General features: G+C 39.8%; 1 protein-coding gene across 1 annotated transcript; it reads left to right on the top strand.

Annotated features, from left to right (window-relative positions):
• Positions 1-8,329: 8,329 nt before the first annotated feature.
• LOC134001191 (adhesion G-protein coupled receptor G2-like) lies at positions 8,330-12,884 on the top strand. Its single transcript, XM_062440759.1, has 5 exons — positions 8,330-8,372; positions 10,665-10,762; positions 10,850-10,971; positions 11,049-11,243; positions 11,534-12,884. The coding sequence occupies exons 1-5, from the start codon at positions 8,330-8,332 to the stop codon at positions 11,898-11,900; spliced, it is 825 nt and encodes a 274-aa protein (XP_062296743.1). The 3' UTR covers positions 11,901-12,884.
• The last annotated feature ends 11,619 nt before the right edge of the window (positions 12,885-24,503 follow it).

The following is a 24,503-nucleotide window of genomic DNA, read 5'->3' on the forward strand; positions in this document are numbered from 1 at the left end:
AATTTAGCCTGTGTCTACTGACAAAGAGACACATTCCAGTGCCATGTGGTTTCAGAGTTCATGCTGTGAACTATAAGTACACATCAAACACTCAAAAAGTTTTCTTTTGCATTTCTATTTTTAACCATGCTGCCCTGTTGGCCATTGAAATATCTCAAATTAGGTAAAGACAGTCAGGCTGCCCAGAGAATAATGGGTGAATGATGTAATGACCACCACTCACTTGCGAGTGAAATGTCTCAACAACTTGCCTACTGGATGGATTGCCATGAAACTTTGGTGATCCCTTAACTTTTCATATAGTGCCATCATCAAGTCAAAATGTTAACTTCTCCAATAATTTGGTTTATGACTAAAAACCTGCGAAACTAATTAGACTCTCAGCAGCCTCAGCTGTACGTTGTGTTTAGCGCTTAACAGCAAATTTTAGCAAGCTAACATGCCCAACCAAGATGGTCAACATGGGAAACATTACACTTTCCAGACATCAGCATGTTAGGATTTTAATTGCAAGCATTTAGCATGTTGGTGTTAGTATTCAACTCAAAGAACTGCTGTGTTACTACAGCCTCACAGAGCCAATATAATGGCTGTAAATTCTTAGTCTTGTCAGTAAAGGAGTGAGCGCTCACCTAATATTCGCAGTAGATGTAAATCCAATAGACTTCGATGGCTTCTGGCCGGTAGCATTGTAAGATTTCAAGATACTTGACTCCTTCCTTTCTTTAGCTTATTATGATAGTTGTTGTCTTGTGGTCATTTCCTACTTTGAGCTGACATTCAACTCCTCATAATATATGGTGTAGAGGGTCAGTCTGTTTATATCCACATTACCAACACAGCAGCAGCAGCAAAATGCTCTGATTCACTCAACCACTTTTATCACGTATACCATCTAAGCCATTGTGGTTGCTTTTCTTTGAGTTTATGTCACCACTAATTACAGTTTCCATCAGTTATAGGAGCCTCTTTGATTTTACACTACAAGAATAAAATGTGTACACCAAGTTCACCCTCTGAAGCTACAATGAACAAATGCCAGCAAATTTGAGTGCAGTAATTTGTTACACTGTCTTTCAATTTAATTAAAATTTGACATTGCTTTCGGAATACTGCGTAAAGAAGGCCTGGGTATCCTGCTGGACGACAGTTTACCCTGCTTTTTGTCCACTGGCGCTGTGCCAGGCAGGGATTCCTGGCAAACACCAAGCAGACAGACAAATCAAGTGGCTGGCAGCTTTTCAGACGAGTAGCAGACAGTCACTAACCCAATACCTCAACACAAAGAGAATGATGTCATCCTGTCTCCAGCCTGGCAGCGGTGGCACTTCCCAGTCAATATTACTGCTAGAAACAGTCTGAAAAATGGCCCATTTGAAAGATGGTGACAAACCACAAAGTACTCATAATAAAGGTGTTTTAAGGAAGCTCTGCACCACAAAGAATCTATCATTTCAATCAAATTGCCCTGAACTACCCCGTCTGCCACACATACGTAACTCTACCCCTGTGTGATGAAATCATCAATTCATAATGAAAGCGGATCTGTAGGCGTTTCCCGCAGTGAGATCATTCCTTTCTTTATTGGCCCTTGTGACTAACCTAGAGGGGTATTTTAGAGACAGAATGAAGGGATGTGGTCAAGTGTGATAGAACAAATTAATAACTGTGGTGAAATCTGGGAGAAAAGAATGGATCGGGCTCATCCAGTGTTTTGTTTTTGCATGTTTTTCTTTCATGTCTTAACATACGTGTGAAACCTCATGAAAAAGTTAAGCTAATAACACCTAAATAGTCTTTAACCTGACCCAAGCTGTTAGTCTTTCTCACCTCCCCACCACTCTCAGCAGACTTCCAAATGACCCATCATCATCTACTTCCACATTCCCTTCCTTTTATTCCACACTTTTTCACACCCCTTTGAGATTCATCTCCTAGTTCACACCTTTTTTGTGACATGGGTCAAAGGTTTGTAATCTTGGCCCTCCTGGGTCCCTCCCAGGTCCTTCACACCTCAGTGTGGCTTCTTTCCCCCACACCTGAAAGGAGATTAGCTGACCGTCATTTAGCCCCCTCCGCTCCCCCAGCTTGATCCTCACTTCTTCTCACTCCTCACCTTCCTCCAGTGTCACCACATCTCCTCACTGCTCTACCTTACCCCCTACTGACTGGTCTGCCTCTGTGTCAAGTCTGAAGCCCAGGATAAGGTTACGGTAGTGGGGTCGCTGACTCAAAACGAGAGGAAAGTTATTGGGTCATGGGAAGGAGAAAGACACCCCCCGCCTGGGTGCAGACGCTGATGTCATGGCGAGACGCCTCAGGGACAGGCTGTAGACTGGTGATGTCATAGTATACTTGAAAATCTGGTGGGTGGTGGAGGAGAGGGTGCAAAGAATTTGCTTAAAATTTGGCAGATGATGGGTAGGACATTGCATGCAGATAGTGTGAGCTCTACTCTGTGTGGGTCGTTTTTGGACACAATGACTAATCTCACCTTGTGCAATTCACAAGAACAAGTATGAATTGCTGAGAACTGACTTTTCCCTATGACAATGTCTTCATCATTTTTTTCTGTTTTTCTTGCTAACATGACAGACACTGCAGCTAAAAGCAGATCTTATATCTCTCCACTTCCCAAGGTGACCTTGAGTGAGCCTGGTGTAATTCTAGGATGGTGACGAATCCATTTCTGTCAACCACAAAGACGTTCCACGTCAGACAGCCACAGCGTTAGTCTGTACATGTTTCTATTTTGTTTGTTTGGTTGATGGGTTGAGGTCTGGGAGGCACCTGTGACCTTGTAAAGGAGAAGTGATGAAAAATTAATGTGAGAAATTTAACCACCTGTTTTTTTCTTTTCCGAATCTCCACAGTTCATAAATTATGTTTACTCCATATTTTTTCTTCACACTCTATGTAACCCAAAGTGATTGCACCCAAGGCGGGTGCTGTTAGATAAGGTAACCTAAGCACAAGTCCAGCTGCATTAAATTGATTTATATCTGCAATGTGAAATATTTTAGCAGCATGCCCTTCAGGTTTTACATTGAGGCTGTTAACCAATCAGTGAGATCAGCACTCCACCACATCAGTCATGGTTACGCAAGGGGACAGACACAAACCGAGGTGAACAAAGAGTCAACAGCACAACAACACTCAGCGACACTGTACTGTACATTTAAAGGTACTACAAAATGTGTAATTACAGTACATGACTTTTGTTGTGATTTGGCGCTATATAATTGATTGATTGATACATGCATGGGAGTGTGTTTTGTTTTTTTTTAACTAAAGGAGAAAGTGCAGGGGTGACCCCTCAGAGGTCCTCCCTGACTGACTGAGCAGATCAGAAATAGCTGTGTAATGTGAGGGGCAGCTGACAGTATCAACAGGTGCTTTGACCATGCACCATGCACAATACACACCCACACCCACACCCACCAAACCACCCCCCCCCCCCCCCACACACACACACACACACAATACCTCTTATTTCAAATTCCAGCACAAGGCTAAGCCTGCTCCTCCTTTTCCTCACACCCTCTATCTGAAACTCTTCAGGCTCCCAAACACTTTGATTGCAAGATCCATTTACACTACCAACCCAATAGCAAAAAAATAGTGGGAGGTAACTCCCATCATAGTTATGGATTGTGGTATATAGGGGATGAGGTCACCAAGCAAATGCATAGCTGTGCTGCCTCACTGTCACTTTCGTAATTGGAACGACAGGCTGGGTCATATCTCTCCTAAATTAAGATCTTAATCTCCTCAACAGGATTGATACTGACAATGTTTTATACCCAGTGGACATAAATATTGACGCACGTATCCAGATGTATATGGGATGATGTGTAACATGAGACTGTCCCTCTGTCATAGATGGCAGGTGATCTGCTGACCTTGGTGATGACAAGTTCATGCAGGGAACAGGGTGAAGGCACAGCTACATGTTAGAGTTTTGGTGAGCAGGGCTGTGAATTTGAAACACTGTGTTATACAGTGGATTTTCATCAGCATCACTACCAGTTGTATGTCTGATAAGCTTTATAGCTGTAACCCCCAACTGGTATGACGAAATCACAGCAGCTGTTATGCGGCATGGCCAGACAGGCAACCAAATTCACCAGGGAAGTGCCAAAATGGATGCCGACCACATAGCTTCACCACAGTCCTCTTTTGCGTGTGGTGGGAAATACAGAGCTACGGCATGAGAGCGAAGGCCCCATTAAGGGCCATCAAATATTCATCTGCCATACGGCACTGAGCCCTTAGCTCTCTCCCCACAGCACCATGGAACAAACCACCAAGAAAACTGCTGCTGAAAACAACAACAACACCACAGTGAAGAGCCTGCAGTGCAAAACTCAGAAACAGCTTTAATTATCTTTCACTTCACACTGGGCAATACTGATTTATTAATTCATGAATGCTGGCAGAGCTAAGAGCAATACACAAATCACTTAATACACCAACAACAAGCATCCCTAACTTAATGCTTATCTAATTTACACAATACTTTCAGATGACCAACAGGCAAATGCAAAGTTAGCTTCCTCATATGCACACATTATGCAGCGTTAACAACAAGCTAATGTGCACACAGCATTAATGAGGACAACAATGACATCACCAGACTGACCACATGGTTCAATCGGTTGAGTTAACTCTAAACTGCCAATAAAAACTCCATCAATGAACCCGACCAGGCCTACCCAGACTGTGATCAGGTCTTAAATGTGTTTAGCCCTGCTGGTGGGGCAGTAATTGCCTTAGCAGGATAGCAGGCTGGCTGTAATGACATTTTCAACCTGTTAACAACCACAGAGGAGCTTGAGTTGTTCCCCTAAAGGCTCTGTCATCTATCAGTGTATGGTCAGTTGCACTGCCTCTTATATACAGTACTATTTATTTATGTTGTTCTTGATTAAGGGTTACATTTTTTGTCAATAATCAAATGTTGGCCATTTTTTAAAAATATTTCACAAAATGTGTAAAAAAGGCAATGCTCTTGACCTTGTTTATTAAAACATGAAAAGATTGCTATAGATATAATTTTTTTGATTTTTCACCAGGGGGCAGCACCAACACATTTTTCAGACATCAAGTTCATATTTGTTCATTCTGAGTCTCATCCATCTCTCCCCATGGTCAGTCCTCAGAGGTTATTTGCCTAAATTCAAGGACAGAAAAGGAACATTGTTGCTGTCGTCAGGTTCTCGACAGGTAAATGCAAATAGTATGGGTTGATACCATACTGTTTACTTTGTTTGTATGACACAATTTGTTTATTCCATTTGCATCATGCCAGATGCTTATCTTTTGTAAGAATAAATAGAACACATTTGCATCATGCCTCTTATGATGACAGGTTTGAAAACTGAACATGTGCATTGTATAATAAAAAAGAATGAAGAGTGATAAAGTATGTAGGTGTAAAGTGTGATGGAAGAACATTTTTCCACACCTTTTGGCAACGTCACATTAATATTCTGTATCAACTTGTTCCAGCACTTCATTGACTCTAAATCATACCAGTAATGTATATGTATTGAAGTATTCAAACCCAGGACATCATTTGTCTTTATAAACATTTCCATGTAAATCAGCAAACATACTGGGTGTCCTTGGAAACCAGAGGACTTTGACCAGAATTTAAATTGTGGGGAAATGTTTGAGTAATACTCTCTACACACTCTACATGAGTGATTGACCTGCCAATACTGCTTCTGCAAAAAGGAATAGTTGGGAAATAAGCTGATTCACTTTTTTGCCGAGAGTTTGATGAGAAGACATAGATAACACTCTAATGTTTGTATGTTAAATATAGATCTAAACACCCAGCGGCCAGTTAGCTTAGCTTATCTGAAAACAAGGGGGGAAACAACCAGCCTGGTTCTGTCCAAAGATGACATAATCCACCAAGTTCACTTATACATTATTTCTCGTCGTCTGTAAAAACAACAGGTGGTCATTTTATAGTCATAACATAAACATAACACATACAAACAGGTCTTAAACTGTTGACTATGCTATCATTGGTCCAAGAGGACAGGTGTTTTGTTTTCCTGTTCCTTTCATGCTAATCTGACATTTTCTGTAGCCTTATAATCACCACAGAAAAATAAGAGGTGTACTGCTCTCCTTATGTAACTCTAAAAAACCAAAAGTATTGGACAAATTGAGATATTGAAAAGTCACCAAAGTGATAACAATTTATCTTGAGAGGGTCTTGAGTGTATGTAGCACATTTTATGGCAACGCACCCAGTTGTTGAGACAGTTGCTCAAAACAGCCAATTTCATCCTCATGCTGTTACTAGAAGTAAAGTCAGCAGATCACCAAAGTCATCAGGATTAATCTAGCAATGTCTATACACAGTTTTGTGTCAATCTGTCCAGTAGATATCCCACAGGATAAAGTAAAAACTTGGACCTGCTGATGGTGCTAGAAGAAAAGTCAGCAGATCATCAGAGTCAGTAGGAGTCATTCTCTGGGGACCATGAATGTCTTTACAATTTTAATTTTTTTGGCAATCCATCAGAGATATTTCCGAATGTTGAGATATTTCCGTAAAGACCAAAGTTGTTGCCCGAGTTAGTAACTGAGTGAGCAATAGACCAACATTGACATTCCTAGAGCCATCTTTTTTTTTCTTTAAAAAAAAAAAAACTAAATCAGATGAGAGGTGAAAGAATAAATCTACAGCAAGTCAATTCAATTTCGACGTTTAGAAAACTGTCTCAAATGTAAAACATCTTACAGAAAAAGAAAAAAAAACGTAGGCCAGGGATGTCCAGACTGTTTTGGCTTGCAAGCTATTTTTAATTTTGGCCAGCTATAAATGATCAATAAGAAATAAGAAAAAACTAAATAACAACAGCTTTAATATTATTATTATTATTGCCAGTTAGGCATGAAATAACACCAAATGCCCATTGCGGGTCCTTCACAGAAAAATAACAGTCCCTTAACAGTCACCAGAGCAGAATCACAAATTAGTCATATAAGCAGTCTCAAAGTTATTTTTCATTACTCTTATAGACATAAAAATAGTTGGTAGTTGCAGAAGGTGTGTAGCGTTTGCTGCTTGCTACTCTCTTGCTCTCTCTGTCTCTCTCTCTAGCCTTGGCTATCTCTTCACTTCATTTTGCTCACTGGACTACACTGTTTATTTTTCAATTTACTCATTTTGCATCCTGAGTTTGATAGAGTCATACATGTCAATCAAGTCACATGGGAATCAAGTGGCAGATGCCAAGGGGAGTAGAGATGACAACTTGTTTTTAGAATGGCACTAAATCTACCAGCATAGGTTTTGAAATTGACTGGTGGACTGCGATCAACTGTACTGGGCTCCCCTTGAGTAGGCTTACTGGAGAGAAAGGTCATAGCAAACACGCATCAAAATTTGAATGCAATATCCATTTGGAAAAATTGTGTATACAGAGACATTTGCCAAACAAAAGAAAAGGACTGAAAACTGTAAGAGATCTGTAAACGCTGAAATAGACAAAATGCTTTGCAAGAATTCACAGAACAATTCAGACCCACACCCACACACACACACGTTTTCAGCAGTACAGCATGTCATAAAAGTGCATAACTAAATATGGCAATGTGCCAGCTTTTTACCCAGAAGGCAGGCATAAAGCAGCTTTATTTGCAAGGTAAATTAGACAGGAGGATCATCAGTGGTATAGCTTTTATGTAACATGAAATGACTTCAAAGTGAATGTGAGTTGCTGCAGAGAGTGGACATACAGAACATCCCTTCACTCAGGTAATGTAAGCTACTGTACTGTTAGATGGCACTTACTGTATAAATCCTATTCTCAGGTCTTGGACACTGCATGTTGTTTTTACTCCTTAGAATAATGTTCCCATTGGATGTAAAACATCGTTGGATGTTTCTTATGAAGATAGCAATTCTGTTCTTTGGGATCTTCCTGAAACACAACGTATGCGATTGTGAGTAAATTAGAGCTAACATATAAAACACATTAAAAAAATTTCATTGTTTAAACCCTTGACAAAATATCTTGATTTTCAGTTAGATTTATTTGACTGGATCTGTGTTTCTCAAGACAATTTAGTGGCTCTTTAATAAATTAAAATGTGTTATTTTTATTTTCATTTTGTGCATTTTTCATATAGGCACTGCTGACAGCACCCTCAAAAAATATACACTTATAACCTTTATAAAAGTCAACGAGGAACACTGTCTTTTTCCATCAAGTAAGCGTGACAACATAGAAATATTGTAGTCTTGACTGTAATTTCAAGAGAGAATTCAGCATAAACAGTGATTTCACATCTCATTTCAGAGATGATTAACAACACTGGACTCTGCGTCAATGACAACAATGCAGGTACTGTATGACATTATCATTAACCCAATTTAAGATCACTAGAATTGACTACAGTAAGAGGGAAAATATTCCTTAATCCATAGGAAGGATGTAGAATGTAAAGTCTAAGTACTCAGGTATATGGTTAAGAATCAAAAATATTTAATATGAGAAAATACATTATTAGGAAAAAATTCACCATGTGTTTTTCTCCTCAGTGAACTAAAATTACAGTATAGTCTAACTCCACACACTTGTGCATTTTTTCTCTCCAAATCACTTCTTTCTCCTAGTCATTTGATGGATGTGTGTGAATTATGGTTTGTATTTTCAGAATGCTGTACCACTACAAATTTCGACTGTGCGGTTGATGCAACAGACATTGGTGGTGGCAAATACATCATACTTCTGAATGAAACCGCTTTATCCAAGCAAGATATTATAGTGATGACTGACCCAAACCAAAGCTTCGATTGTCTGCCATCTCAACTCTACTACACAGGTACTGCTGACACACCACTCACAACATATTGTATGTCAACACAAACTAGATTTAGATCATAGTGTGCTTACGCTGTGCACAATCTTATTTCTTGTACTAATAACATATATTGATGCAAAACTAAATGTGGCTATTACAGTTGATGACTTTATCTTTCAGTTCCTTGGTTAAGGAGTTCATGTTTGCACATAAAAGCAGTGAAAGACTGCCCTCTATTGGTCAAAATGTTTTTTTTAATTCCTACACACTGAACATTTACCTCTTGTACTGTAATTGGTTATCTTGTGGACTTTTATTTCTGTTGCAGATTTTCTTTCAGAAATTAAGAACTGCACAATAAAGGCAGGCCTCGGTAAAATCACCAATCTATCACAGTTATTACCTTCCATATAAGTGTAACAGCAATGGTATCGCCCAAGGCTCGCATCTAATAGTTCCATGTTTTAATATGTTTAAGGTACCATGTACATACTGAACCAAACTGTCTGTCAAGACGCATCCTATGATGAAGGAGCTTGCAATGGTATTATCAGATTTTATTATCTAGAACATACTGTATCTTAGTAATCATAAGAACATGGTAGTAAAAATAAAATGTGTGTGTGTGTGTGTGTGTGTGTGTGTGTGCGTGCGTGCGTGTGTGTGTGTGTGCCTGCATGCTTGATATGCAGGTTCTGAAAAAGCAGACTACAGCATCACACTTCTTAATGATAACAAGATAGAGTGTGCGTCATGTGAATCAGAAAACATTCCTATTGATTCCAAGCCTATCACCCTGCATGCGAATGACAGCAACCCAGAGTAAGTATCTAAATTATTGGTACAAATGATGCAGGAGTGGCAATCAGTATAATCAGAATATTGTTGAGATTCTTTGTGTTTCCATTACAGAAACATCATGAATAATCTCAACTCACTGCTTGAGTTAATGAATAATTCCACTGCAGCAACCTTCACAATAGGTGATGTTAAAGGGGCGATCTTAAAACTCAAGAAAGATCCACCCAAAATGGACTTTGCCATTACAAAAAGTGGTAATATGAGTGTATGTAGTTTGTCATTACACAAGAGTAAAATACAATATTAAAGAGGGTTAAATCCCCTGTTGTTTTCTGACAATCTTATTTATCTATTTATATATGGTAGATTTTTAAGAAGAGCAATGATTTGGTGAAAGACTTCGCTCGGGTGGTACAAATCCCCAAAGAGGCCAGTGACATGGCAGTAAAAAGAAATGGTACATTTGCTGGAGTTTTCCTTTTTCCTGGAATCCATCAGGTAACACTAATAAAAAAGGAAGCTGACCTAATAATGTGTGATTCTGGAATATGATTCATTATAAATATAATGATTACATAATTACATCCTCATTGGATGGCATCACTGTGTCTGTCATAACTGTAAACAGTATTCCACTCTCAGCAGGAAGACTCGAACGGTTATTTAATCAACAATGAGATGATGGGAATTGAAATGGGAGCAATGATATCCAATCTCTCGGATACCATAGACATTCATTACACAAAAGTGGACAAGGTAAAAGAGACGACAGTTAAAATAAATGATTTTAACAGGTTAATAATAATGGTTGTGGTATGAATGAGTCCATTCATTTTTCTTTTTTATTCAAATACAGAAAGGAAATGTTGCCTCTTGTAGGTCATGGAATGGTAACGGTACTGTAAAAATGTTCTTTTCATACTTTAAAATTGCCTTTAACAAATCAAAAGTCAATTGCATTATGGCAATATTTGCTCTATCCCATTAATGAGAAAAAGACTTTCTAGCATCTAATTGCATCTTCTTTGTAGGAACCCAGAACTGGACTACAAATGGCTGTGAGACAAAAGAGACCAATGACAGCATCACATGCCGGTGCTCTCATCTAACATTTTTTGCAATACTGATGGTAATATAACAATAAAGTATTATAAGTAATCCCAGTTTTATCATACTTACCACTGTTATTTCACACATAATCTCCAATTTCTTTCAGTCACCTGTACCTGCAAACATATCATCTTCGGATTTTACGTCTCTGACCTACATCACAAACATCGGCTGTGGCCTGTCCATGTTTTTCTTGGCAGTGGCTCTCTTCATGCATTGGCTTATAAGGTGAGGAATCACAGTTTGTAATTTTAATATACTGCATCAGAAGCTTTTTCTTGCACTAAACTAACTTACCCCTACAGAAAAGGGAAAGCGAGCCAAGCAACAAAGATCCTGATCAACCTCTTCGTTGCCATGTTCACCTTGAACCTGTCTTTCCTGATAAATGAGACCATCGCCAACATAGAGAACTTTGGTGTGTGTGTGGCGATGGCGGCAGTTATGCACTACACCTTGTTGGCCACTTTTAGCTGGTTTTTCATTCAGGGTCTACACTTGTACTTTAATCTATGGAAGTTCCCTGGTGGAATCAAACATTACATGACCAAGATTTGCATCGCAGGATGGGGTAAGAGAACTCAACCAAGGAAATATTGTTTATTTACCCACTATATACCCATAATACAATGCATTATACATATAGTTTTTCTTTTTAGTCATACCGGCTCCAGTGGTGATTGCTCTAGTTGTCTTGAACAAATATGGCATGCTGGTCATTCAAACCAATGGTGGGATTTCAGCAAAAATGTAAGTAACCCTACTTTATTCACACACAAAAAACAAACAGACAAACAAACAAAAAACCAAAATGTACATTGTGCATAATTATTATCTTATTTCTGATTTTCAGGTGCTGGATTTCTGATGCAGTTCTCCAGCAGTGGGTGAATGTGGGTTATTATGGTGTGGTTTTCATCTTCACTTTGAGCATATTCATCATAACTGTGTATCAGATTGTCCTGTTTAAGCAAAGAGCGGTGAAAACTGATGACCACAGCTCCACCAAGATAAACACTTTCTCCATTCTGGGCCTGTTCCTCCTGCTGGGCATCACCTGGGCTTTTGCCTTCTTCAGCCATGGACCTCTGCTCATACCCTCCTACTATATCTTCACCATCCTCAACTCCCTTCAAGGTACACATGCAGAAATTTGAATTACACCCAAACAGACTAATTCACTTTTCATTTCGTAAAATGTTTGTGCCATGATTATTGCAGGTTTCCTGCTGTTCATCTACTATTACAGTTCCAGCAAGATTGTTGGAGAGGACAGAGGGTCCTCAGTTGACAGCAGTAGCAGCACAAAAACATCACACACAGTTATCACATCTCCATATCAATAAAGTGTATGTATGCTTTTTCAAACGGGGGTGGGATATTGTCCTATGAGATTATTTTGACACAAGATGGCAGCATTTCTTTCTGTATAGTCAAGTTGATTCTCTGCTGAGTGAGGCACTGATATGTTGTTGTGAAAACGTTTTCCATTTTCCTGACTCTTCCTTTCCATGAAATGCTTTGTTTTGTTGACTGAATGACTACCCTGATCTAAAATGGCTCAATTGGTGTACTTTCATTGAGAAAAATATATAATGAGTTGAGCAATGACAGAGAAATATGTAGAGTTTGTTTCTTGGAAGTCATTTGCGCTGATGACTCCCAGTTTCAACAGAAGCCTTGTCTTACTCACTGAGAAACGTACACATAATGTTGTGATTCACTCAAAATATATCACAGACATGCGTACACACGCTTTAGTCATACACTGGAACGCAGAGTGTAAATGTTTTGGGAGAAAAGTATGACCCTTTTATGACTAATGTGGTTGTCATATGGACTGGAGATGGCAGAACGCAGAAAAAACAAGGTGAAGGGAAGTCTTGTCCCTCACATTCTGTACAGTGTTAAGGGCTGAGTTAGCCAGCTAGTGCTTTGCGTGCCTGCAGATAATTACCTTGTGCCTACAGAGAGCAGTATCCACTGCGCAGGGAGCCTTAACTGGCTGACAAGAAATGAGCTAATGGCTACCTATAGTGATAAGAGGCTTGAGGGCATGCAACTATTCTCCAAAATATGACTGCATTTAACTAGAATTTATAGCATTTAAGTAATTTAACTGTGTCTTGGTAAACTATGCTCCAATGAAGACATTCATTGCACCTATTTTTTAATGTATTTTTTGTGTTATTGTGCATTTATTTGCTTTTTTCTCTGTGGTAAAAGTACCGTACAGAAGAAATACAAAATATTAGTTGTGTATATTTTTAGATATCTGTCATTATTGCTATTTTAAATTCCTTTTTTAAATTCAAATTCTGCCTTAAAATGAACATAATAGCTTCACTTATTCAATGATCTGCCATCTTCTTGAATTGTTTAACTTCAGTGGCTCAAGACGTGTTATTACTTTTGGGAATCAAACTGACATTTGATTTGGTGTGCTGAAGAATAAATGGCTGTAATAGAGTTGTGTAATAAAGTTTTAAGCTATGATATCTTGTGTGGACACTGTAGTATTCTTCCCTTAAGGAGATCTCTGGGACTGTAGGGTAAGAGAGTGACAATCAGGGAGTAAAGCCTGTTTATTTATCTATGACTGATTAATCATCTATATCACCACAGCGTGCCAGCCAAAAACGAGGGTAATTACTGCCATACACATCTGATTTGTGTTTGTTCACCCCCCCCCCCCCCCCCCCCCCCCCAAAAAAAAAAAAAAAAGTCCTTTCATGCAAAGCATAGCAGGCCTCTATGGTGAACCTGTGTGTGTCCATAACCGTAGGCTCACGTGGTATGCTGCTGCAGAACCTTCATCTGTGAATTCACTGTGTGAGCTGCAATTACAGATCACAGCTCTGAGGAAATGATGGTGAAGCACACTGCAGATTCTGTATGAGCAAAAGATCATACAAGATCATCTTCAGCCAATCTCTACTTTTTGATTCAAAAGCCTTAAAGATTATGATTTAAAGTGTTGTTTTACTGCTTTTCCTGAAAATATAAATCTAAACATCTCTAAGAAATGTATGAAAGGAAGCCCTTGTGTTGAGACCTCTGGGAACGTTTTAATAAGTATGTCAATCTAAATTATTTCAAAATGAGAAGGGTGAAGAATGTTCAATTTTCACACCATCCCATAAAACTGTCTATTACGAGAGTGAAAATGTGGCCACCAGAGTCAAACCTAACATGTGTAGATGTGTTTCCTTTTCATCGAAGGAAACTGAGAAAATGCTTTTAATTGTTCTCAGCCTTAAACCATATGTACAGTAGTGGCTTGGATAAGCACCAACACATTGGCATGAGTCTCAAGATTTTGTAAGACTAGCCAATAACACATAATACTCTCTCTGTAATACTGAAATATCATGGGTGGATCTCACTTCTTTTGAAACAGAAATGAATAATTCTTCAAAAGTACATAATCTGCTCCAAAGTTGTCCTTCTAACCTCAGTTTCCTTAGTCTTTAGTAGAACAGGAATAACAATAATAACTCTGTTCCTAGTCACAGCCAAAGTGTGAATAGGTTTGGTTTTATGAGTAGTGTATTTCAGGTGCAGGAAAAGAGACATTGGCTTTGTGTGTGTTTTATTAAATGGAGTCTGGACTCAATCCTGCCCTGTAAAAGCCAAATTGCCGATCTCAAATGACCTATAAAGCCTGAGGTCTTGTTCCTGAACCTTGCGTGTCTGGAGGAAATACGATTAGTCAAATATAACTACCCATGCGCTTGGTTGTATCTTTTATTTAATTTGATAATAATGTACAACTATCTATATAACTGGCTTTTATCAACTTGGACTTCGCATAGATCTCGAAATTTGACTTTTCTTGCTGACAAATGTATGGAAATACAAAATAACTAAGTGAATTTTATTTTATGCACCCCTGTTTTGAATTTTTCTTTGGGTCAAGGCAGCACACTTCCTAGCTCCCCCCTTCTCCCTTTTCCTTTTTCATAAATCCTCAAAATGATTTATTTCCTAGTAACTTTGCTCGTGAAATTGATGTGGACCCGGAGCCTTTGTAGCGTCTGGTTTCCCTGCTGGCTGCAGTAAAATCAGGCTGAGGTCCAGGCGCGGGGCAGCGCTTGCGTGACTGCAGAGTGGGGGGGCACCGACCATAAGTCTCAGCGCAGGGGCACCTGTGAGCGCCCCGCCTCTTTGCATGTCACGATGTGGCCCCAGACTCAAAGCACTCAGGCTGATAGATTTGAGGGCCCGTAGTTAAGTGTGCAGATTTATGATAGGTGGTTGTGGCACGTCAGAGAAACTGTGTTACTTTTGCAGGGAGTACGAATGAGGCCAGGAAAAAAATCTAAGGTGCTTTCAGGTTACTGGCCGTGACTTGGGAAAATTTCCAGACAACACACCGCCTTGGTGTAATTTGGGAGGGGAAGCCAGATGTCTGTGGATCCATATACAGCCCTTCAATGAGATCAACTGTCTTTCTTGAGTTTTGGAAGTCAATTTGAGCTCTGCCTTTACTGCTCATCAACATCTTTCTTCAGGTGGGGAGGTGATGTATTGAGAATGAAGAGTGAGAAGGGGTCACAAAAGGGAAGAAGCAGAAAGGAGGAGGGAAGTGAGGGAGGGCACGACCTGTTGAAACATTCAGATTGAAAAACTGACCTCTGGATTTCAAGCTTCTCCTCCCTGCAGTTGCCTGTCTTCCCTTCTCACGTCATGTGCAACAGCAGGAAGGATCATTCCCCTTCGTGTAACGTAACGGGGTTCTCTTCGTCCCTCCATGACCTCAGAGGCTCCTCATCACTCACTGCTGTGTGAGGCAAAGATAAAAGAGGAAACATTAAAAACCCTCACGAATTCAAATCTGTCCATCAACTATCACCAGGTTCCTCACAATCACTCTATCACACAGCTGACACTGCAGAAGTATATGGTTTTGTTGCACGATTTGCATGCAACAGCTCCAGAGAAATTCTGTGGTACTTTCTGTTCAGTCATCAGAGAAGACAAATAATAATTGAAAACTGATGAGTGGATTTATGATGTTGGTCACTACCACACTTTAAATAAAATAACTTTCAGTGACAGCAAAGAAAGTTGTAATTCACGGAGCTTTAAGAGCAGCCCGAAAAAAACATTCACAAAAAATGTGATTACGGTTTAAAACCTTTGCAGTAATTTATTCGCATGACATGTTATTATATCATCCTTCTTTTTCAAGGATACTCTACAGTACTTCCTCATTCAAGCAGGATTTAAACAGACCTCATAACTACCATTTTGTCCCACTCCTTAGAGACATGAAAGCTCATGGTTAAGAAACTGAAGCCGCCTGGATTCACTCATCCTGCGCCTAGTTTGCTTGCTATTGACTTGGCTGTCATATGGCCTTTAAAATTCACACTTGGTGAAGCTGTGGTATTTGCTTCACACAAATGGTGCAGGCATTCCCACAATGACCGAACGTTTACTGGAGGGACTGATTCACTCGCTGCTTTAATGCTGTTGAATTACAAAATCCTCACAGGGAGAAACTGAACATTTGGTTTGCCTGCTGGACAGCATCTACAGTGTGAGCCTTTTCATAGTGGCTGCAGTTAAGGCAATTAATGACATGTTTGTGTTTACGCACTGGAAATATTTCATGAACATGAAAGCTGCACTTATCAATATAGTTATATTATAAATGAAAAAAAAGACTTTGTGTTAATGTAAAAGGATTAAATTGCATTGACAAACCCACAAAGAATTATAACCCAACCCTGCAGTCTTCTATAGCTTTCTTAAGTGTGTTTTAGCACATTGTTTTGTTTTTTTTAGCCCCTGACTTTACTATTCTGGTTCACTCTCACCGTTTATTTCTATATGCATCAGGCAGCTGTTTTAGTGAAAAAAAATCTGGAGTTGGTGGAGACCAAACCAGAGTTAGTTAAAGCTAATTTTGGTACCTGTCTGCTGGATGTTTGCTGTATCAACTTTATAAGGAGATAATACTGTATATCAGATGTTGTGTTTGAAGGTCCCCAAGTGACCAAAAACACAACATCTGATATCAATAAAGTATAATAAAAAGTAGCATAATAAATAAATAATAATATTAGTAAAGGTGAGTATAGGTTAAGTTAGTAATATGTGTTCAAAGTTATATTGTGAGATCTATGTAGGGATAAATGTTCCTGTTTTCTGTCCCATATTAAATCCTAACGAAAATCATGTTTTGTTATATCTATGAGTATGTGTTTCTTTGTCTCAGTAATAAATGTATACATGTGCATATGTGTCTATGTCCACTGGGATCTGATTTCCCTTAAGCTACACTGTTGCTAAAGCATGATAAACTGTCTGTTTCCTCTGTCTGACACTCCGCAGGGAGCCATTTATCACCCTGAAGCTCTCCTCTACACATTCAAGTGTGAGAATATATTCTTCTGTACAAATGAATGAACTAAGATCACATGAGAAGACAAATATGGAAAGCATCCATTTTTGTGCCAATCCTAGTCAAATCTTGTTTGTGTATGTTTGTTTACATTTGGGTTAGTGGCAGTATAATGTGAAGGACCACCAGAACAGTTTGTTTGCTGGAAAAGCACAAGAAAGGTTGTGTTTTCATCTTCTCCATGGCTCATTTTAAATGCCCCTTGTTTGTCATTTATGGCAGTCTCAGAATATAAGGATGTGGCTCTTCTAAGTAATTTGTGTATTGTCCCAGTATGTGGTCCAGCTCTTTTACTATATGGTATTGGTAAAAAAAACCTCACAATTTAGGCTTGATGAGTGTTCATTTGGAGCAAATAAATCTTCTGTACGTTTTGCTTTGAATGTGTCCATCAAACACATGCTGTGGTGCAGCAGTCAGTAGTCACATGTTTAAATATCATCATGTGAAAATTTCACAACTCTCTGCCGGGAATTTAAGTTATAAGGGCTCTAAAGAGCAATCTGACTCGGTGAGTTCCTTCCTCTTCCACAGCTCCTCGTTAGAGACTAGTGTCTGTGTTTATAGTCAAAGCATGACTTTCAACGTCCAGAGCCAGACAGCTCCAAGTGATTCCATCCCAGCAGAGGTATTGACTGAAGCGGTGGCAGAGGTTAATCTAGAACATACTTGTGACTATGTCAGGCTGTGTTATCCTGCTGTCCTGACATCCTGCTTGATTTATGGGCCTCATCTTGCTGCCGTTCACCACATCTCTTCTCTGACTTAAAGGATTAGTGGGAAGTGACATCAGCTGGAGTTCTCTGCTTCTCTGCCTATGCTCATAATTTTTCATAAAGGTCTATGTGTCTAGATGTCCATGTGTGTGCTTTAACTCCTGCACAATACTTTCCACACCTTCATAGAGAAGTATCTTCTCTTCCAATCTAATTTCATTGTTGTCTTGAGTGTAATGATAGTCCACTAAACACTGTGGAGAGTAAGATCAACACAGCCAGTGAAACCCAGTCTTCATCCAAGGAATTAAGACCACATGTGCTCATTATGCCTGCTCTCAATTCAAATACTTATCTATAGTTATTAAAAAAAATAAAAATAGCTTAATCCATATGTATGATGACTACTTTTGTGTCTACTTGAGGGTTTCATCTCTTAAAGTTGTGGGATTTCCATTTATTGCCAATGCAAGACACCTGTGGGTAAGTCAGTCAGAAATAAGACCATAGAGATATTAGAATCAGCCAAATATATAGTGTATAGTGTATTAGATTATTCTGCACTTCACAATTCACATCCAATGCTGATGTCAGTGCAAATGCATGAAGTATTGTGCCCTACTGAAGGTGTGGAGGTTGGAGTAATGAATGGGAGTGCAGCACATTTCATTTTCATGTAGTAGACTGGAATTTGTGCCTCATCACAACACGTGTTTTTATTAACTGTAACCCATCATCTTTCCTTTATCTTAACCAAGTGCCTCAGTTGCTTAAACCTGGCCCTATTCTATTTTCCATAACCACCATCTTTCCCTAACCTGAGTGTTGGTGAATTTGACCACTGTAAGACCAAAAGTGTCCCCTCTCTGTTCATATGTGGCTGCTACTGTAGATTTAGCTAGGTTTTAGGGTGGACACTTGGGATGTTTTGAGGTGAATCAGCACTGGTTATCAGCACAGATTTTGCATCATTCATCAGTGATCTGACATAAGCTGGAAAGAAGCTGCTGAGTCAAACCAATTTGGCTAACCTGGAAACAATAGCTAACAGACGGCTTATCAGTATCTTGTTTATCAGCATTTACAGCCAGTCCTTCATCTGTGTCTACACAGGATGTGGTCAGGCACAGGATTGAGTGCAGGTCACGCACGCTTTCACAGAGCCCAACACACAGTCACTGTATTTACACATTTACAATGGAATAGGCTTGATGAGTAAAACACCCTTCAGGTCACAGTAACAAGCATAAAATGCAAGCAAAACCCAACACACAACATTTCTGTTATGTCAGGCATGCATGATGAGACAGACGACAAACGAGACTGAACCACCTCTTGTGTAGAAAAGCTGTACTGTGGAGGTAGATATCCCCCGTAGATTTTATTTATATTTTAGTGTTTTTCTGTAAGATATATAAAAGAACCACATTTTTCCTCTACTTTCTCTCATAGCTTTTGTAACTTCCCATAGTTATACATGTGTAAATGAGTTGGGTTTTTTTCATAAGCACCAGAATGCAGAACAACTATTAAAAGTCATCATAATCATTTTGCTTTGCGGGACAAATTACACAAGATAGTTTTTAAAAATAAGTTAGATCACTTATGTAATGTTTACATAAGTTTCTCTCTGTGCTGCATCATCACAGTGTGCTGATATTTGCATTTAATATGATCAGGTTCAGAAGCGAGAAGCCTTTAAAATGCACTCAGTTTGCATGATCCAATTTTGCAGATTCGTGTTAGTCCTGTCCGGTTGTGCCTATCTATATTTGTGTACCCACTCAGAATACAATAGAGGAAATTTGGCAGGGGAGAGAATGTGCAGACACACAAAGGTTAGTGTGAGCATTTGTTGGATTACATCAGTGGAAACAAGTGCACACACTGCCACGATCCTCATGCTCCCTTTTCTGCAGCACTCTGTGGAAGGCAACTGGGACAGTAAACTCTGAGTGACCTGCCTGTGCATGTCATTCCTCAAAAGCAGTAACAGTGGGGCATATTTCCCTTTGACCAGGCAGGGAGGTCACACATTCAAATATACTAGCCACACATTACCACGCACATGCGAAGCGCAGAGCTCTTTCAGCTAGTCATCCTGAACTGTCTCCCGCTCCCCACACACACCACCTCCACCAACACCTCTGCCATTGCTCCACTCTAAGATGACCACTCACTGAGCGTGGTCAGAATGTGCCTTTCACATGGGCAGCTGGCCAAAGCAAATAAACCAGTGACATGCCAGCTAACGAGGGCATGAATGGGGTTGAGAGGGGGTGGGGCTTGCCGGGGGGTGCAAGGAGTGACAGAGGGAGGGACATGGTCACGCAAAGAAAACAAGCCCAGCAAGAGCAAGCCAGCCTTCTCACGCAGGGGCCCAGACATGTGTCTTGTCATGCAACAGCCACCCCATCAACCCAAATTAGGGCTGACGGAGGTAATAAAGCGAGGGAGCGAAGGACTAGAAAGAGGGGAGAGAAGACCAATCCCCTCCTTCTTTCCAGAGAGTGTGAAAGTGAGAGGGAGGATATATTTACCTTTTAGAAGACTCATACAAAACAAAACAAAAAAACTCTCACACACCATGTCCTCAATTAACCTTAAGTATAAAGCAATATATGAGAATATCAGGGGTTGTTTTGTTATCATTTTCCTTAAAAGTAAGTAGATGTAAGAAAAGGTGCAGGCAGGAAGCCTACAGGTAGACAGGAGAACAGAGTTGGCATATCATTACAAACCTACAAACAACCACAATCTTTCCTAAACTGTAAAAAGGAGCTGTTGTGTGATCAGTAGTTTTTATTGTTTTACAGTCAAGACAACACATCGGACACATTGCATGACACTGTAAAAACGAAATAGAGAATAAATACAATTGGTAAACACAGGAAATTTAGAATATACCTCACTGGCAGATGAGTAGGTTATTGAGTGTCATATGTCACAGGCCTAGATGGTTGTTACGGATTTGGGCCAATGTTATAATGTAAGCAAGCACAATATGTGTGAATATCATTTGTGAATACCTATCATTGATGAGGCTAGCCTCCTTCCACTGAGAGGCAGTCGGTCTGAAGGTCTGAGGAGGAATATGTCAGCTAGCATAGGTGGTCCATGCCAGATGTGAAGTATAGGGTGCCTCTTGGCCTCTGAGAGAGCATATGGAATACATTGTGCGTGAGGGACTCCTCTGAGACTGTTCTCTCTTAAGCTATTTAGGTTGCGAGACTGCCCCCGCTTTTCCTTACAGAAACTGTGGGATTTAGAAATGTATCACCTTCAGTGGAGGGTGCAACAAGGAAGAGGGGGCAGCAGAGCAGAGCAGAGCAGGGGTACAGGGTAAGAAGGTCAAACCTTAAGGTTGTTTTTGTCTGGGTCTGACTCCATGGGAAGCCCAGGGATGTCTCAGATTACACTCACATTACACTCATCAACTTATCTGTAGGTCTGCGCTTTACAAATGTATGGATTTAACTTACAATTAAAAGAGTTTTAATAACATATGTTATGTGCCCTCTTTATTTTTTGGCCATCTCTGTATTTTTATAAAATATGGGATTGGTCTTCACATCTGCCTCAAATGCAGTGCCTCCCTGAGGTTGCTATAATAATGTCAATGAATTACCAAAGCATATCAAATGGGGAGGATAGGCATATCATCCCACATGAAAACCACGGCCAACATCGGTCTTCATTGCACGTCTATGAAATTGTTCCCAAACAATGACCATGAAAATGGACTCCACTCTTCCCTACTGAATAAACTTTTTCGAGGTCTATTCTGCGAATTAAGAAGAATCTGACAAACTCTTTAGAGAATTAGGATTTCTTTCCCTCTCTTCACTGCTAATTTACTACTGCCTCCTTTCACTCAGGAAAAAGGTTTACTGGAGAAGAAGTGAAATATAAAGTACAGGTACATATCCACCCGGAGGCTACAGTACTGACAAGAGGATGAGAATGGTATGAAACATACTTGATGCATACTATTTCACATTCTCTGGGCTGAAATCAGGACCAAAGACAACTATATCACACAAATGATCGACAGTTAATAATTATTGCCTGAGTCACCTTGTCTTCCCTCACAATAGGGCTGCTAATGGCTATTAGTCTGCTAACAGCAATGTGTTTACATTCCCACATAAACGTCTGTAGCACTGAAAAGAACATGCCTTATATAGACAAAATCCACTGAGTGTAGCATTTGAACTTGTCCCATACCTAAACAGAGAGGATGGCTGAGATACAATCACTGGAAATGTATTTTTTCTCTCAATCCTGAAATTCCTGGCTGAACATATAACAAGACTCTCAGGCCAAGTACGTGTAAAACGGAAAGAACGAAGAGCTCCGATCATGCTAGCAGACATTACACAAACAGTATGTGTGCATGTGGTTTACTGCTTAAAAGCATTGTTATGTCTGCTTGCACTGCCTACGTACATTATACAGTGTATGCGTACAACTAGTCTCAGCCAGACAGCTGAACAGATCGATGGGTCCAGGTTATTTCCACACAGCCGGACCATAGGGTGCGCTGTAGTCTGACAGAAAGAATAAGGTGGACTTCAGTACAGCTGGAACTCACAAGCAAGCCGGAGTAGAAGTAGGCCAGGAAACTGACTGGTAATTTGTATCAAATGATACTACAGGATGCATGTGTTATAGAAATCACACTTAATAAGTAAATACAATTCTTGGTGCTATGTGTTTTATCCTAGGTTCACTACAAAACACTATTCAGATGTCAGTTCTCATTTCTCTTCAAGAGCCAGACTTAGAGTCATCTTATTCATCCAAATTGTAGCTATATTAAATGTTTAAAAATGTATCCATTGAACTTTTATTTTACCTCTTATGGTACTCCTTCATCACTACTCTAACCTTGAAACCAGTAACAATTCAAAAAGAAGGCAGGAATTTGAAATCATGTTACTTATGATTAAGAGGATATTGGATCATATTATTCATCATAATTTGTGCAAAACAACAACAAAACAAAGGGCTTACAGGTGGACACATTTACAGAACAACACTGTGTTGTTCTTATCCCTTTCTGCAGCACAAAAATGCTCTCTGCTGAAAAGAGGGCGTGAGTTGGTCATGGCTATCTGTCAGCTAAAGCCAAATATGACAACTCTCGCTTTTGAAGAGCTCCAGAGGGCAAGAGGCTGCTGGAGTTGTATCATCTCCGGGGATCACACTGTTAATTTTACGTCAGCTTGCTTTAAGAGCTGTAATCACTCTTTCCATGTCCATGGACGTAAGTATAAACACTTCAGCAGCTCTTTCGAGAGATCTCTGCTCCTCCAGCAGCAGCAGCAGCAGCATGGAGAGTATTGAATGTCTGCAGTTCAAATAAGAAATTCGGTCTCCTCAGTTAATGAAGACTGAAAGTGAATCAATAAAGCTGAACTCTGATAACTGAGTTGACAACCGTCAAAAGCTTTCTGAAAAGACAGAACAAGTTCGCTCACTGGGTCAATACTAATCACAAATTAGGCAGCGTAGATTAATGGAAGCAGATGGGTTGCTGAGAGATTTTTACATTTTGAGACAATTTAAATGCCAATTGAATAAGGCTGCAACTTTTTAAAGTTTTTACATTCAAGTGTATATCAAAGGTGTACTGCAAAGTTCATAACATATTTACTGGTGAAGCTTTCCTATTTTTCTCCATTATAAAGACTATAATCCATAAAAGTATAATAATGTGTATTTTATAGATGATGACAGCAGAGAGGTGCCATGGGAAGAGGTTTCAGATGCTGTTTGACAATCCAACAAGTACTTAGTCTGCATCATACTGAAGACTTGAGGCTGGCAATATCCTATATTTATGTTAAGGCCAATTCATGGTTGTTGCGTGGCTGCAGTGTGCATATGTGGAGCACCAGATTGTATTATGTATAGAAGAACAAACCACATGAAGGCTTTTATGACTACCTTCACAGATAAAAGGTTGGAAAAACTGGAAGCCAGTCTTCAGCAGTCACAATTTGAAGGGATTCAAGTGAATTCCTCGGTCAAGTTTCCACTCCGCAATACTTACTTCACAATTTACAATCCCAGATACACAATGCTGTGGTGTGCAAAAAAGCGTGTGGGACATAAAGCACACAAGCCCAATATAAGGCCACCCACATACACTCATTTCACACTCTCCTCTTTGACAGTTTTGCCTGCTCTGGCTTGAGGATACACTACATTTCACAGCTTTTAAGCTTTTTTAAATCACAAATTTTATTATTATTTGTTTACCCCCCCTACTATTCCTAATTTACAGTACAATTGAATTAAATCAAAAGGTAAGCTTTTTCCAGCTATAATTATGCAATGGTATATGTGTACCACTGACGCTTCAGCATCACTCTGGAGGGCCCAGCACAGTCAATGAACTGAGCAGTGAAGGGGGGTAACCCGACCGCTCGTTGACCTGGCTTCATTTTCAGGACACTAAAATTCACAAGCTGCTCAAGTGGAACATGTGAAGGTGCAAAAGAGAGGGAATCACGGAACATTGTCCGCCCAATTACACAATGAGAAGAGCAATCCGCTGGTAGTATCCATACTGCACGTAATGTTCAGTGTGCCTGTAGCTGAGCCACTGGCCCCCTCCACCCCAA

Source organism: Scomber scombrus, chromosome 19 (assembly GCF_963691925.1).
Source record: "Scomber scombrus chromosome 19, fScoSco1.1, whole genome shotgun sequence".
Lineage (NCBI taxonomy): Eukaryota > Metazoa > Chordata > Actinopteri > Scombriformes > Scombridae > Scomber > Scomber scombrus.

Bases quoted from the DNA above. Each gene is read 5' to 3' on its own strand.
- LOC134001191 (XM_062440759.1), top strand. From the start codon at position 8,330: ATGATTAACAACACTGGACTCTGCGTCAATGACAACAATGCAG. The intron at 8,373-10,664 runs GTACTGTATGAC...TCTTCTTTGTAG, and splicing joins CGTCAATGACAACAATGCAG to GAACCCAGAACTGGACTACA. The intron at 11,244-11,533 runs GTACTTTAATCT...AAAAACAAACAG, and splicing joins TTCATTCAGGGTCTACACTT to ACAAACAAACAAAAAACCAA.